Source organism: Coregonus clupeaformis, chromosome 37 (genome assembly GCF_020615455.1).
Source record: "Coregonus clupeaformis isolate EN_2021a chromosome 37, ASM2061545v1, whole genome shotgun sequence".
Lineage (NCBI taxonomy): Eukaryota > Metazoa > Chordata > Actinopteri > Salmoniformes > Salmonidae > Coregonus > Coregonus clupeaformis.
In genome coordinates this window covers 25,301,560-25,318,522 of record NC_059228.1, presented here as the reverse complement: position 1 = coordinate 25,318,522, position 16,963 = coordinate 25,301,560, and the positions used below count along the sequence as shown (strand labels likewise).

Genomic DNA, 16,963 nt, shown 5'->3' with positions numbered 1-16,963 from the left:
TTGTAAGGCAACAAAATAAGAAACATGGCAAGGGGGGTGAACATTTTCGCAAGCCACTGTTCATAGATCTAATTGCTGCAGTGCTTGTTGATCAGGTTAGTGTCCCTCTGCTTACATTGCCTTCAAAAACTATTCATACCCCTTGACTTATATCACTTCATGTTGTTACAGCATGAATTCGAAATGTATTTTTTAAAAATAGTAATCCTCACCCATCTACACACAATACCCCATAATGACAAAGGGAAAACATGTTTTTAGACATTTTATCATATCTATTGAAAATGAAATACAGAAATATCTAATTTACATGTTAGAATCACCTTTGGCAGCAATTACAACTGTGAGTCTTTCTGGGTAAGTCTCTAAGAGCTTTCCACACCTGGTTTGTACAACATTGCCGCAATATTCTTTTTAAATTCTTCAAGCTCTGTCAAGTTGGTTGTTGATCATTGGTAAACAGACATTTTCATATCTTGAGATAGATTTTCAAGCCGATTTAAGTCAACTGTAACTAGGCCACTCAGTAACATTCAATGACGTCTTGGTAAGCAACTCCAGTGTATAATTGGCCTTGTGTTTTACGTTATTGTCCTGCTGAAAGGTACATTTGTCTCCCAGTGCCTGTTGGAAAGCAGACTGAACCAGGTTTTTGTCTAGGATTTTGCCGGTGCTTAGCTCTATTCCGTTCCTTTTTTATATATACAAAAAAATCCCTGGTCCTTGCTGGTGACAAGCATACCCATAACATGATGCAGCCACAACCAAGCTTGAAAATATGAAGAGTGGTACTCAGGGATGTGTTGAGTTGGATTTGCCCCAAACATAAAGCTTTGTATTCAGGACATAATGTTCATTTCTTTCCCACATTTTCAGCAGTTTTACTTTAGTGCCTTATGTTGCAAACAGGATGCATGTTTTGGAATATTTTTTATTCTGTACAGGCTTCCTTCTTTTCACTCAGTTACTTAGGTTAGTAAAGTGGAGTAACTACAATGTTGTTGATCCATCCTCAGTTTTGTCCTATCACAGCCATTCAACTCTGTAACTGTTTTAGTCACCATTGGCCTCATGGTGAAATCCCTGAGCCGTTTCTTTCCTCTCCGGCAGCCGAGCTGGGAAGGACGTCTGTATCTTTGTTGTGACTTGGTGTAATTAATAACTTCACCATGCTCAACGGGATTTTCAATGTCTGTTTTTTTTACCAATAGGTTCCCTTCTTTGCAAGGCATTGGAAAACCTCCCTGATCTTTGTGGTTGAATCTGTGTTTGAAATTCACTGCTCGACTGAGGGACCTTACAGATAATTGTATGTGTGGGGTACAGAGATGAGGTAGTCATTCAAAAATCATGTTAAACACTATTACTGCACAGAGTGTGAGTCCATGCAACAGACTGAGTCCTCCCATCTCCCTCTGCCATTCATCTTTCTCTACCATTCCCCTTTCTCTGTCATTCCTCTTTCTCTGTCCTTCCTCTTTCTCTGTTCTTCCTCTTTCTCTGCCATTCCTCTTTCTCTGTCCTTCCTCTTTCTCTGACATTCCTATTTCTATGTCCTTCCTCTTTCTCTGACATTCCTCTTTCTCTGTCTTTCCTTTTTCTCTGTCATTCCTCTTTCTCTGTCCTTCCTCTTTCTCTATCCTTCCTCTTTCTCTGCCATTCCTCTTTCTCTGTCCTTCCTCTTTCTCTATCCTTCCTCTTTCTCTGCCATTCCTCTTTCTCTGTCCTTCCTCTTTCTCTGTCATTCCTCTTTCTCTGTCCATCCTCTTTCTCTGTCCTTCCCCCACCTGCCTTTCATTTACATTTACATTTGCGTCATTTAGCAGACGCTCTTATCCAGAGCGACTTACAAATTGGTTCATTCACCTTATAGCCAGTGGGATAACCACTTTACAATATGTTTTTTTTTTTTTTTTTGGGGGGTGGGGTGGGGTAAGGAGGGGGTAGAAGGATTACTTTATCCTATCCCAGGTATTCCTTAAAGTGGTGGGGTTTCAAGTGTCTCCGGAAGGTGGTGAGTGACTCCGCTGTCCTGGCGTCGTGAGGGAGCTTGTTCCACCATTGGGGTGCCAGAGCAGCAAACAGTTTTGACTGGGCTGAGCGGGAACTGTGCTTCCGCAGAGGTAGGGGGGCCAGCAGGCCAGAGGTGGATGAACGCAATGCCCTCGTTTGGGTGTAGGGACTGATCAGAGCCTGAAGGTACGGAGGTGCCATTCCCCTCACAGCTCCATAGGCAAGCACCATGGTCTTGTAGCAGATGCAAGCTTCAACTGGAAGCCAGTGGAGTGTGCGGAGGAGCGGGGTGACGTCAGAGAACTTGGGAAGGTTGAACACCAGACGGGCTGCGGCATTCTGGATGAGTTGTAGGGGTTTAATGGCACAGGCAGGGAGCCCAGCCAACAGCGAGTTGCAGTAATCCAGAAGGGAGATGACAAGTGCCTGGATTAGGACCTGTGCCGCTTCCTGTGTAAGGCAGGGTCGTACTCTCCGAATGTTGTAGAGCATGAACCTACAGGATCGGGTCACTGCCATGATGTTAGCGGAGAACGACAGGGTGTTGTCCAGGGTCACGCCAAGGCTCTTTGCACTCTGGGAGGAGGACACAACAGAGTTGTCAGCCGTGATGGCGAGATCATGGAACGGGCAGTCCTTCCCCGGGAGGAAGAGCAGCTCTGTCTTGCCGAGGTTCAGCTTGAGGTGGTGATCCGTCATCCACACTGATATGTCTGCCAGACATGCAGAGATGTGATTCACCACCTGGTTATCAGAAGGGGGAAAGGAGAAGATTAGTTGTGTGTCGTCTGCGTAGCAATGATAGGAGAGGCCATGTGAGGATATGACAGAGCCAAGTGACTTGGTGTATAGCGAGAATAGGAGAGGGCCTAGAACTGAGCCCTGGGGGACACCAGTGGTGAGAGCACGTGGTGCGGAGACAGATTCTCGCCACGCCACTTGGTAGGAGCGACCTGTCAGGTAGGACGCAATCCAAGAGTGAGCCGCGCCGGAGATGCCCAACTCGGAGAGGGTGGAGAGGAGGATCTGATGGTTCACAGTATCAAAGGCAGCAGACAGGTCTAGAAGGACAAGAGCAGAGGAGAGAGAGTTAGCTTTAGCAGTGCGGAGAGCCTCCGTGACACAGAGAAGAGCAGTCTCAGTTGAATGACCAGTCTTGAAACCTGACTGGTTTGGATCAAGAAGGTCATTCTGAGAGAGATAGCAAGAGAGTTGGCTAAAGACGGCACGCTCAAGAGTTTTGGAGAGAAAAGAAAGAAGGGATACTGGTCTGTAGTTGTTGACATCGGAGGGATCAAGTGTAGGTTTTTTGAGAAGGGGTGCAACTCTCGCTCTCTTGAAGATGGAAGGGACATAGCCAGCGGTCAAGGATGAGTTGATGAGTGAGGTGAGGTAAGGGAGAAGGTCTCCGGAAATGGTCTGGAGAAGAGAGGAGGGGATAGGGTCAAGCGGGCAGGTTGTTGGGCGGCCGGCCGTCATAAGTCGCAAGATTTCATCTGGAGAGAGAGGGGAGAAAGAAGTCAAAGCATAGGGTAGGGCAGTGTGAGCAGGACTTTCCTTCTATATCTCTCTATCTTCTTTTTCTCGCTGTCGTACACTTCAATACAGACCATCCCAAACATGCTCAATGGTTGACATGTCTGGTGAGTATGCGGACCATGGAAGAACTGGGACATTTTCAGCTTCCAGGAATTATGTACAGGTCCTTGGGACATGGAGCCATGCATTATCATGCTGAAACATGAGGTGATGGCGGCGGATGAATGGCACGACAATGGGCCTCAGGATCTTTTCACAGTATCTCTGTGCATTCAAATTACCATAGGTCAAATGCAATTGTGTTTGTTGTTCGTAGCTTATGCTTGCCCATACCATAACCCCACCGCCACCATGGGGCACTCTGTTCACAAAGTTGACATCAGTTAACCGCTCGCCCACACGACGACATACATGCTGTCTGCCATCTGCCCGGTACAGTTGAAACCGTGATCAATCAATCAATCAATCAATTTTATTTTATATAGCCCTTCTTACATCAGCTAATATCTCGAAGTGCTGTACAGAAACCCAGCCTAAAACCCCAAACAGCTAGTAATGCAGGTGTAGAAGCACGGTGGCTAGGAAAAACTCCCTAGAAAGGCGAAAACCTAGGAAGAAACCTAGAGAGGAACCAGGCTATGAGGGGTGGCCAGTCCTCTTCTGGCTGTGCCGGGTGAAGATTATAACAGAACCATGCCAAGATGTTCAAAAATGTTCATAAGTGACAAGCATGGTCAAATAATAATCAGGAATAAATCTCAGTTGGCTTTTCATAGCCGATCATTAAGAGTTGAAAACAGCAGGTCTGGGACAGGTAGGGGTTTCGTAACCGCAGGCAGAACAGTTGAAACTGGAATAGCAGCAAGGCCAGGCGGACTGGGGACAGCAAGGTGTCATCATGCCCGGTAGTCCTGACGTATGGTCCTAGGGCTCAGGTTCTCAGAGAGAAAGAGAGAACGAGAGAATTAGAGAGAGCATACTTAAATTCACACAGGACACTGGATAAGACAGGAGAAGTACTCCAGGTATAACCAACTAACCCCAGCCCCCGACACATAAACTACTGCAGCATAAATACTGGAGGCTGAGACAGGAGCGGTCCGGGAGACACTGTGGCCCCATCCGAAGAAACCCCAGGACAGGGCCAAACAGGAAGGATATAACCCCACCCACTCTGCCAAAGCACAGCCCCCCGCACCACTAGAGGGATATCCTCAACCACCAACTTACAATCCTGAGACAAGGCCGAGTATAGCCCACAGAGGTCTCCACCACAGCACAAACCAAGGGGGGCGCCAACCCAGACAGGAAGATCACGTCAGTAACTCAACCCACTCAAGTGACGCACCCCTCCCAGGGACGGCATGAAAGAGCACCAGCAAGCCAGTGACTCAGCCCCTGCAACAGGGTTAGAGGCAGAGAACCCCAGTGGAGAGGGGAACCGGCCCGGCAGAGACAGCAAGGGCTGTTCGTTGCTCCAGAGCCTTTCCGTTCACCTTCACACTCCTGGGCCAGACTACACTCAATCATATGACCTACTGAAGAGATAAGTCTTCAGTAAAGACTTAAAGGTTGAGACCGAGTCTGCGTCTCTCACATGGGTAGGCAGACTGTTCCATAAAAATGGAGATCTATAGGAGAAAGCCCTGCCTCCCGCTGTTTGCTTAGAAATTCTAGGGACAATTAGGAGGCCTGCGTCTTGTGACCGTAGCGTACGTATTGGTATGTACGGCAGGACCAACTCGGAAAGATAGGTAGGAGCAAGCCCATGTAACGCTTTATAGGTTAACAGTAAAACCTTGAAATCAGCCCTTGCCTTAACAGGAAGCCAGTGTAGGGAAGCTAGCACTGGAGTAATATGATCAAATTTCTTGGTTCTAGTCAGGATTCTAGCAGCCGTATTTAGCACTAACTGAAGTTTATTTAGTGCTTTATCCGGGTAGCCGGAAAATAGAGCATTGCAGTAGTCTAACCTAGAAGTAACAAATGCATGGATTAATTTTTCTGCATCATTTTTGGACAGAAAATTTCTGATTTTTGCAATGTTACGTAGATGGAAAAAAGCTGTCCTTGAAACAGTCTTGATATGTTCGTCAAAAGAGAGATCAGGGTCAAGAGTAACGCCGAGGTCCTTCACAGTTTTATTTGAGACGACTTTACAACCATCAAGATGAATTGTCAGATTTAACAGAAGATCTCTTTGTTTCTTGGGACCTAGAACAAGCATCTCTGTTTTGTCCGAGTTTAAAAGTAAAAAGTTTTCAGCCATCCACTTCCTTATGTCTGAAACACAGGCTTCTAGCGAGGGCAATTTTGGGGCTTCACCATGTTTCATTGAAATGTACAGCTGTGTGTCATCCGCATAGCAGTGAAAGTTAACATTATGTTTTCGAATAACATCCCCAAGAGGTAAAATATATAGTGAAAACAATAGTGGTCCTAAAACGGAACCTTGAGGAACACCGAAATGTACAGTTGATTTGTCGGAGGACAGACCATTCACAGAGACAAACTGATATCTTTCCGACAGGTAAGATCTAAACCAGGCCAGAACTTGTCCGTGTAGACCAATTTGGGTTTCCAGTCTCTCCAAAAGAATGTGGTGATCGATGGTGTCAAAGGCAGCACTAAGGTCTAGTAGCACGAGGACAGATGCAGAGCCTCGGTCTGACGCCATTAAAAGGTCATTTACCACCTTCACAAGTGCAGTCTCAGTGCTATGATGGGGTCTAAAACCAGACTGAAGCATTTCGTACACATTGTTTGTCTTCAGAAAGGCAGTGAGTTGCTGCGCAACAGCTTTTTCTAAAATTTTTGAGAGGAATGGAAGATTCGATATAGGCCGATAGTTTTTTATATTTTCCGGGTCAAGGTTTGGCTTTTTCAAGAGAGGCTTTATCACTGCCACTTTTAGTGAGTTTGGTACACATCCGGTGGATAGAGAGCTGTTTATTATGTTCAACATAGGAGGGCCAAGCACAGGAAGCAGCTCCTTCAGCAGTTTAGTAGGAATAGGATCCAGTATGCAGCTTGAAGGTTTAGAGGCCATGATTATTTTCATCATTGTGTCAAGAGATATAGTACTAAAACACTTAAGTGTCTCTCCCGATCCCAGGCCCTCGCAGAGCTGTGCAGATCCAGGACAGCTAAGCCCTGGAGGAATACGCAGATTCAAAGAGGAGTCCGTAATTTGCTTTCTAATGGTCATGATCTTTTCCTCAAAGAAGTTCATGAATTTATTACTGCTGAAGTGAAAGCCATCCTCTCTTGGGGAATGCTGCTTTTTAGTTAGCTTTGCAACAGTATCAAAATAAATTTTGGATTATTCTTATTTTCCTCGATTAAGTTGGAAAAGTAGGATGATCGAGCAGCAGTGAGGGCTCTTCGGTACTGCACGGTACTGTCTTTCCAAGCTAGTCGGAAGACTTCCAGTTTGGTGTGGCGCCATTTCCGTTCCAATTTCCTGGAAGCTTGCTTCAAAGCTCGGGTATTTTCTGTATACCAGGGATCTAGTTTCTTATGACAAATGTTTTTTCGTTTTTAGGGGTGCAACTGCATCTAGGGTATTGCGCAAGGTTAAATTGAGTTCCTCAGTTAAGTGGTTAACTGATTTTTGTCCTCTGACGTCCTTGGGTAGGCAGAAGGAGTCTGGAAGGGCATCAAGGAATTTTTGTGTTGTCTGAGAATTTATAGCACGACTTTTGATGCTCCTTGGTTGGGGTCTGAGCAGATTATTTGTTGCGATTGCAAACGTAATAAAATGGTGGTCCGATAGTCCAGGATTTTGTGGAAAAACATTAAGATCTACAACATTTATTCCATGGGACAAAACTAGGTCCAGAGTATGACTGTGGCAGTGAGTAGGTCCAGAGACATGTTGGACAAAACCCACTGAGTCGATGATGGCTCGAAAGACTTTTGGAGTGGGTCTGTGGACTTCTCCATGTGAATATTAAAATCACCAAAAATTAGAATATGATCTGCTATGACTACAAGGTCTGATAGGAATTCAGGAAACTCAGAGAGGAACGCTGTATATGGCCCAGGAGGCCTGTAAACAGTAGCTATAAAAAGTGATTGAGTAGGCTGCATAGATTTCATGACTAGAAGCTCAAAAGATGAAAACGCCATTTTTTTTTTTTGTAAATTGAAATTTGCTATCGTAAATGTTAGCAACACCTCCGCCTTTGCGGGATGCACGGGAATATGGTCACTAGTGTAACCAGGAGGTGAGGCCTCATTTAACACAGCAAATTCATCAGGCTTAAGCCATGTTTCAGTCAGGCCAATCACATCAAGATTATGATCAGTGATTAGTTCATTGACTATGACTGCCTTTGAAGTGAGGGATCTAACATTAAGTAACCCTATTTTGAGATGTGAGGTATCACGATCTCTTTCAATAATGGCAGGAATGGAGGAGGTCTTTATCCTAATAAGATTGCTAGGGTGAACACCGCCATGTTTAGTTTTGCCCAACCTAGGTCGAGGCACAGACACAGTCTCAATGGGTATGGCTGAGCTGACTACACTGACTATGCTATTGGCAGACTCCACTAAGCTGGCAGGTTGGCTAACAGCCTGCTGCCTGGCCTGCACCCTATTTCACTGTGGGGCTAGAGGAGTTAGAGCCCTATCTATGTTGGTAGATAAGAGGAGAGCACCCCTCCAGCTAGGATGGAGTCCGTCACTCCTCAGCAGGTCAGGCTTGGTCCTGTTTGTGGGTGAGTCCCAGAAGAGGGCCAATTATCCACAAATGTTATCTTTTGGGAGGGGCAGAAAACAGTTTTCAACCAGCGATTGAGTGCTGAGACTCTGCTGTAGAGCTCGTCACTTCCCCTAACTGGGAGGGGGCCAGAGACAATTACTCGATGCCGACACATCTTTCTAGCTGATTTACACGCTGAAGCTATGTTGCACTTGGTGACCTCTGACTGTTTCATCCTAACATCGTTGGTGCCGACGTGGATAACAATATCTCTATACTCTCTACACTCGCCAGTTTTAGCTTTAGCCAGCACCATCTTTAGATTAGCCTTAACGTCGGTAGCCCTGCCCCCTGGTAAACAGTGTATGATCGCTGGGTGATTCGTTTTAAGTCTAATACTGCGGGTAATGGAGTCGCCAATGACTAGGGTTTTCAATTTGTCAGAGCTAATGGTGGGAGCCTTCGCGTCTCAGACCCCGTAACGGGAGGAGTAGAGACAAGAGAAGACTCAGACTCAGACTCCGACTCGCTACATAATGGGGAAAACCGGTTGAAGGTTTCTGTCGGCTGAATGAGCGACACCGGTTGAGCATTCCAACAGTATTTCCCCTCCAGAAGCCATGAGAAAGTTGTCCGGCTGCGGGGACTGTGCGGGGGATTTATACTAACGTTACTGTCTGTACTTACTGGTGGCACAGACGCTGTTTCTTCCTTTCCTACACTGAAATTACCCTTGCCTAACGATTGCGTCTGAAGCTGGGCTTGTAGCACGCTATTCTCGCCGTAAGGCGATCGTTCTCCTGTATATTATGAGTACAGCGACTGCAATTAGAAGACATCATGTTAATGTTACTACTTAGCTTCGGCTGTTGAAGATGTTGACGAACCATGTCCAGATAAAGCGTCCGGAGTGAAAAAGTTGAATAAGGGAAAAAAGTTGCGATGGAAAAAAGGAAAATAAAGTAAAATTGGCAGCTAAAACGCACAGGAAAATGACTCTTCTGTCTCGGGATAAAACGTCCGGGGTGAAAAAGTTTAACGAAAAAAGATGAGTGAGGACAAAACTAAAAAGTTGGTAAATTTGTTGAACACAGAGATTGATTAAACGTTTATTAAAACGTTTAATCAAAACGTGATAAAACGTTTAATCAAAACGTGATTCATCCGTGTAGAGCACACTCCAGCAGGCCAGTGGCCATCGAAGGTGAGCATTTGCCCACTGAAGTCGGTTACGATGTTGAACTGCAATCAGGTCAAGACCCTGGTGTGGACGGCGAGCACGCAGATGAGCTTCCCTGAGACGGTTTCTGACAGTTTGTGCAGAAATTCTTCAGTTGTACAAACCCACAGTTTCATCAGCTGTCCGGGTGGCTGGTTTCAGACGATCCGGCAGGTGAAGAAGCCGGATGTGGAGGTCCTTGGCTGGTGTGGTAACACGTGGTCTGGACGTTTGGACGTACTGCCAAATTCTCTAAAACAGCGTTGGAGGCAGTTTATGGTAGAGAAAGGAACATAGTGTTGGAGTGTGCCCCTGGCTCTCCGTAAATATTAAAAATAAACAAGAAATTGTTGCCATCTGGTTTGCTTAATATAAGGAATTTGAAATTATTTATACTTTTACTTTTGAAACTTAAGTATATTTGAGCAATTACATTTACTTCTGATACTTAAGTATATATAAAACCAAATACTTTCACTCAAGTCATATTTTTCTGGGTGACTTTTACTTGAGTCATTTTCTGTTAAGGTATCTTTACTTTTACTCAAGTATGACAATTGGGCACTGTTTCCCCCACTGATGACAAGCTGTGTGTTCTTCCAAATAGGTTAGCACAATGTAGCCCTCATCTTTTTGGCTCTCGTAGCCCTTTCCCTACTTGACCAAGTTAACTCGCTACACATCTCCTGACTTCACAATTGAGCTTTTTAGGATTTGCCCCGGCCTGCCAGATATGTGGATATATCTATAAGCAGCTTTGCTTTGGTGTGTGTATATGCCTATACGAACTTCAACAGTAGGCTTCACGCCACATTAGCAACCTGAGGACCATTACAGCCTGTGGTATTTAGGAATTTCAGCATGACTAAGCTATGTTTACTTCTATGAATACAGAATTACAGGGGTGGGGCAGTGATCGGGAACATCTCTGATATTCTCTTCTAACTCCGGGAGGCCACCCGAGAGGGAAGAGTCCCAGACGGAGAATGTCAGAAAACAAACACATAAACAGAAACACCCTGGAAAAGATGGAAACACAAGATTAAATATGGTGCTCTCTTTTCTCTTTGGCTTTGTAGTCAACATGTGTCTCTTGACTGTGCTGACTTTGAGGCTGATGTGGTTATGGTGTGTGTGTGTGTGTGTGTGTGTGTTGCTGCCCTTCTGCTGCAGTGTGTGCTCTGATCTCAACAAGGGACCATTAACAGAGCAATACAAGGCATTGTTCTTCCTCCCTGCTGGAGTCTTTTCTTCTCAAATCAGGCTTTTGACATTACTACACACACAAACACACACACACACACACACGCACACACACACACACACACACACATATATTTACACAAACACACACACACACACACACACACACACACACACCTCACACTCACACTCACACTCACACTCACACTCACACAAATGCAATAAACACAAAACCAACAGACTCCTTGGGATCCTTAAGTCCTCGCTAAAGGTCTCAGTTTAAGAGACATTCTGCACACACACATAGTTACACACGAATACACACACCTACACACACCCCCTCATACACGCCTACACATACTCCCACTCTCCCTTTCTATCCACATTTTTTCTCAGAGCTGATGAGCGTACTCATTTTGATGTGTTGTGTATGCCTCAGATTGGTAGGTCGGAACACTTTCTATTTTTGTCTGAATCAAAGGGAATGTAGATCTCTGTTTCTCCAGCAGATGCATTCATTAATCTAATTGCTGTGAAATTGTAGGAACTCTGAACTCCTATATCAGAGCGCATACTCCTACTCCTAACAGATTAGCTGTGCAGTTACAAAATGACTAAAATTAGATGAGCTATGTGCTACCTTACTGATTAACCTCTGAATTATTACACACATAGACAGCATACATATGAATGACTTTCTCTGTCACATTTGAAATTAATGTGCATCCGCCTGAAGTCATAAATGGACACAAACTGGATGGAATGAATACACAATTTCATGAAACAACTGAACTTTCAAATAGTGTGGCCCCCTTATTGCCATTTAATCACTAATTATCATTCGTACCTGTGCTAGAGAAAAACCCCTTGTTAATATAACAGCGAATTCAAGCCTGCAGTTGTATTACTGATTCATGTGCACTTTTAAACCTTCACATTACTGGAAGGGCTCGTTTGCATGAATATTTGATGGGAAAACGATCTGCCCGTTCGCACCTAGCGACAGGTGTTTAGTTGCGTAAGAGAAGTTAAGCAACAGACTGCCATTGAGGAACCTTAGAGGGGGCTGACGGCCTGGTGTCTATTTTCTCTGTCCCACTCCGATGACACGCAGACGTATGGTAAGGAGACACCTGGGCTGGACAGCAGATCACATGTGTTCCTGAACATGCCTTAGACAGGGACACTAGTTGTTGAATGAGTCATAGTGAGAGTCAACTTGTTCTCCATGTCCAGTAAACATTCTCCTTGAACCTGGTCACTGCTTTTCTCAATATCTCTAAGAATGTCACTGCTGATGTCAGTAAGGTACATGCTGTAGGTTCTTGGACATGGGCCATCATATGTACCTTTACAAAGTGTGCCATTATGTAATTATGTGGAAAAATATTTTCACAGTAAGGTTCATAGGTTCATGGAAATCCTTCATCATATGTGCCTCTATAGAGTGTGCTATTAAGTAATTAAGTGGGACATTATTTTCTTGGAGAAGGACAGTACAGTCTAAGTAATGCTAACATCAGTAAGGTATAGCTTGAGGAAATTATGCTTTGTTATTGTTTCTGTATGTATGTGCCTCTAAGTGCATGCCCCTAAAGAGTTCACTTAAATAATTATGTTCCAAACAAACACTTATCATGAATTCTAAAGTCAAGAAAATGTATGCAACAATTGCAGATTGCGTTTTCATTTCCAAACTACAATTGTATGCAGAAAAAAGGCTAACTATGTTGTGGTGGATGCATCTTGTTTCCTACTCCCATGCCAAATGAAGTCCATCTAAAGATTGATTGAATTGAGATCTAGTGTCTTTTTATAGAGCTGTTATTTTGATTCACTAACTCTCTATTCCTTCACTCCCCTCCCCCCTTTCCTCTCCTCTAACATCAAACCTCTCCTCCAAACCAACAATTTCATGCTATTATTTTCTCCCATGATTATTTTCTTCTTTCCTTCTATGGCACCACTAACCCTGACCTCTACAGACTGGCAGTATGAGGGTAAGAGGGTAAACCTTTCCTTTTCCTCTCTCTCTCTCTCTTGCTCTCTCTTTCTCTCGGCATTAAGTGTAAATTGACTCTCAACTAGGGTTGCAAAGCTACCGGTAATTTACCAAAGCTAATAAACAGGTAATCTATGGCAATCTATGGTAACTTTGGTAATTTATACTTGAATAACTTTTTTTTTTAAGTATATATTACACAGCAATGGTATTCACTAAGATGATGGTTTATGTTTAGGTTAATGTCATTCTTTGTTATTGTATTTAAAAAAAATAATCTTATTTGATTATTTTACTTGTGATGAGGCCACACAGAGGGTCAGAGACAATTACAGACACCTGTGTTAATCTGAAGTACCCAGAAAGGCCACTAGATGTCTTGTGGTTAATTATATAAAATCCTTTAAAGTACCAAAATTCTGGTAGTTTACTGGTAAACTTTGAAAGTTTCCAGTAATATACCCTCCCTTTGCAACCCTTCTCAAGACCTCTCTCCTGTCTTTTGCCGTCATACAGTCATCACTGAAGCGCAATTCACTCTTTGTACTCTGAGTAATTCCCATCTGTGTATCTCCTGTACTGGACACTGTGCTCATGTTGTCCCCCTCATGGCTGTCATGTATTGTCATCATGTATTGTAGAGAGTTGATCATCACTGCTTTTGTGTCAGTGTCGTTCAACCTATCAATGTGCTTCAACAGTCATAGAAATTATGCAACCATTCATAACCAGTTATGACAGTTTATGACATAAGGCTCTTTGTGGTATTGATGTGTTTTATTGCCTTCTCTCTCCACCATACAGAATGTAAACTGTCTCGGTCAGGCCCCCCTGCTACCATAGTGACCATCGATGAAGAGAGCCCAAATGGTATGTACTGCTTTTTTGTTTTCTCTGAACCTACTGTTCAGTATAGACCATAACATACATTACAACACAGAGTTGAAGGACACATTATATGTCTCAAGTACCGGTACTTGGATTTCTAAGTTAAGAATCGACAGGCATGCTACTGGGTACCCAATCAAACCTTTACCCAAGATCCCAGGCTAGGAGCCTTTGTGCTCCTGTTGAGAACAAATCTAGCTTAAAGACTTCAGTTACCTGTAGCACGATACTTGCTATTTACCTAATTAGCTCGAGGAAAATCAACTTGTTACAGGCACTTGTTGTTGTGTACTGTGTGTGCGTGTGTGTGTGTGTGTGTTGGCCTCCCCAGGCAGGGGACATGTGTGCTTGGTACAGATGGTGTTTGTCGTGGTGGTGTGGTGTGGGGCTCCTTTAGTGAATAGACCGCTCCCAACCGAGGACGGCACGGCTACGCATGGCTGTGTGCAACTGGTGACGGCTACAGCTCTGAATGTGTTCGAGGACTCAGGGATGTCGCTAAACAGATGTGCACAAGTTGTTGGGGTCAAGTGTACCGAAATTCTTCTCCAGTTTCCTCATTATTATCTTCCTCCTCTTCCTCCTCTTCCTCCTCCTCCACTGTTTATGTTGTTTTTCAAAAGAAAAACCGCTCAACAACCAGACCCTTATAATGGATGTCATACTGTCCTTCCAAGCCCTACCTCTCCATACATGTCCTTCCCAGCCCTACCTCTCCATACATGTCCTTCCCAGCCCTACCTCTCCATACATGTCCTTCCCAGCCCTACCTCTCCCATACATGTCCTTCCCAGCCCCTACCTCTCCCATACATGTCCTTCCCAGCCCTACCTCTCCATACATGTCCTTCCAAGCCCTACCTCTCCCCTACATGTCCTTCCCAGCCCTACCTCTCCATACATGTCCCTTCCCAGCCCTACCTCTCCATACATGTCCTTCCCCAGCCCTACCTCTCCCCATACATGTCCTTCCAAGCCCTACCTCTCCATACATGTCCTTCCCAGCCCTACCTCTCCCATACATGTCCTTCCCAGCCCTACCTCTCCATACATGTCCTTCCCAGCCCTACCTCTCCATACATGTCCTTCCCAGCCCTACCTCTCCATACATGTCCTTCCCAGCCCTACCTCTCCATACATGTCCTTCCAAGCCCTACCTCTCCCTACATGTCCTTCCCAGCCCTACCTCTCCATACATGTCCTTCCCAGCCCTACCTCTCCATACATGTCCTTCCCAGCCCTACCTCTCCCTACATGTCCTTCCCAGCCCTACCTCTCCCTACATGTCCTTCCCAGCCCTACCTCTCCATACATGTCCTTCCCAGCCCTACCTCTCCATACATGTCCTTCCAAGCCCTACCTCTCCCTACATGTCCTTCCCAGCCCTACCTCTCCCTACATGTCCTTCCCAGCCCTACCTCTCCATACATGTCCTTCCCAGCCCTACCTCTCCCTACATGTCCTTCCCAGCCCTACCTCTCCATACATGTCCTTCCCAGCCCTACCTCTCCATACATGTCCTTCCAAGCCCTACCTCTCCCTACATGTCCTTCCCAGACCTACCTCTCCATACATGTCCTTCCCAGCCCTACCTCTCCCTACATGTCCTTCCCAGCCCTACCTCTCCATACATGTCCTTCCCAGCCCTACCTCTCCCTACATGTCCTTCCCAGCCCCTACCTCTCCATACATGTCCTTCCCAGCCCTACCTCTCCATACATGTCCTTCCCAGCCCTACCTCTCCCTACATGTCCTTCCCAGCCCTACCTCTCCCTACATGTCCTTCCCAGCCCTACCTCTCCATACATGTCCTTCCCAGCCCAGCTCTCCATACATGTCCTTCCCAGCCCTACCTCTCCATACATGTCCTTCCCAGCCTTAGCTCCCTATATGTGTGACCGTGATATGGCCATGATGGATTGTCTAGGGAATGTGTTAGACTGCCATGCAGTCAGGCCTGCATTAGAAAGCCCCTCTCGTCCCTGTATCAACGTGTTCTCCTCCGATGCGCCAGGTCTGTTAGATTTGGGCCTAATCCCCCTCATAAAACACTCATTTACCTGGGATATGGCCCCTGTCCTTTTATTTATCTGGATGTGATGAAAGTGCCCAGGCCTGGTGTTCCTATAATGTAATGTAAAACAGGCAACCTGTCATTATTGACCAAAGCAATTATCCATCTAAATGTGCTCCATTTCTTCCTCCTGTCACACACATGCAATACAAATGACATATAATAAGATTCCATCTCCCCTGCATTCCCTTTTATATTAGTTTATGTCGGTCACCGGAAAAACAAACAGAATAATCACCAGTCCATCACCGTTTGCTTTCTCTGCAGGGTTCCAAGCAGTGTCCTTGTTTTAAAATGCCTTTTGCATCACTCAAGGGACAAGTACGTCATAAGCCTTGTGATAGAAGAATTGAATCAGTTGCTGAAATTATATTTGTAAAAATTATTTAGTGAGTTTTATAATATTTGCGCGTTTGGTTTGCTTGCAAGGGTTTGTGGTTTAGTAGCATTACATCGAAGCGTTATTTATTATAATCCTCAACGTCTCATCTTTCAGAACACATCGAGTACTCTTGATTTACAGCATTCCCTTCTCTCAGATGAAAAAACATTTGCAAAAGTAGTCAATTAGCGGGAGGGATGGGGGCATCTTCTTGTTGCACTTGTTGCTCACACTTAGAGTGTCTGTCAGTTGAATCCCATACACCGCTGTAAAGCGGAGACCCTGAGATCTGACGTCATGTATAGCACGTTACTGTACAGCCACTGCTTTCCAATTTAGGCACTTATCAATGACCAAATCTGCAATTTTCAACCCATATACGGATTGAGTGCAAAGGGCTACAGCTTACGTGTCGGCCTCTCTGCCTTTTGTCAGAGCTTTGAAAAAAAGCTCTGACGAAGGCCAAGAGGAGTACACGTAAGCTTCAATAAAAAAGTGATACGAGCAAGTTTGTGTAGGTTTCTCTTTTCTTTGAAGTAATGCAACAAGATAACTCTGATGTGTGAGTGCTTTTTTCGCATTTTGAATGGCCATTCATTGGTATTGTGTGCTGTAGCATTATGGTGGGCCAAGGAAGGAACAGAATACAGTATTGATTAATGTCTTTACTGCTTAGTACTAAACGTGCTCAGAGAGAGGTCTGAATAGCTTGAAAGCTATATGTTCTTGCAAAGGAAGAAATGGACCCACATTTTCATGTCAATTTCCATTGTCAATCGTACCATCATTGGTGTGTTGAATGGGATAATGCAACAGGAACGATTGTATTGACCTTACTGAGAGAAGAAGATGAGGATTGCATATTACAGTGCATGACTGAAATTGAAGCAATATGATGCCTGTATTCAAATGATCCTCCTCACAATTCCAAGATTG

General features: G+C 44.8%; 1 protein-coding gene across 1 annotated transcript in view; it reads left to right on the top strand.

Moving 5' to 3' along the window:
• LOC121553438 (protocadherin-15-like) overlaps positions 1 to 16,963 on the top strand; it is a 273,628-nt gene that overhangs the window by 56,208 nt on the left and 200,457 nt on the right. The window contains 2 exon segments of the mRNA XM_041866538.2: positions 12,668 to 12,682; positions 13,489 to 13,554. Coding sequence (XP_041722472.2) covers positions 12,668 to 12,682; positions 13,489 to 13,554 — 81 coding nt within the window.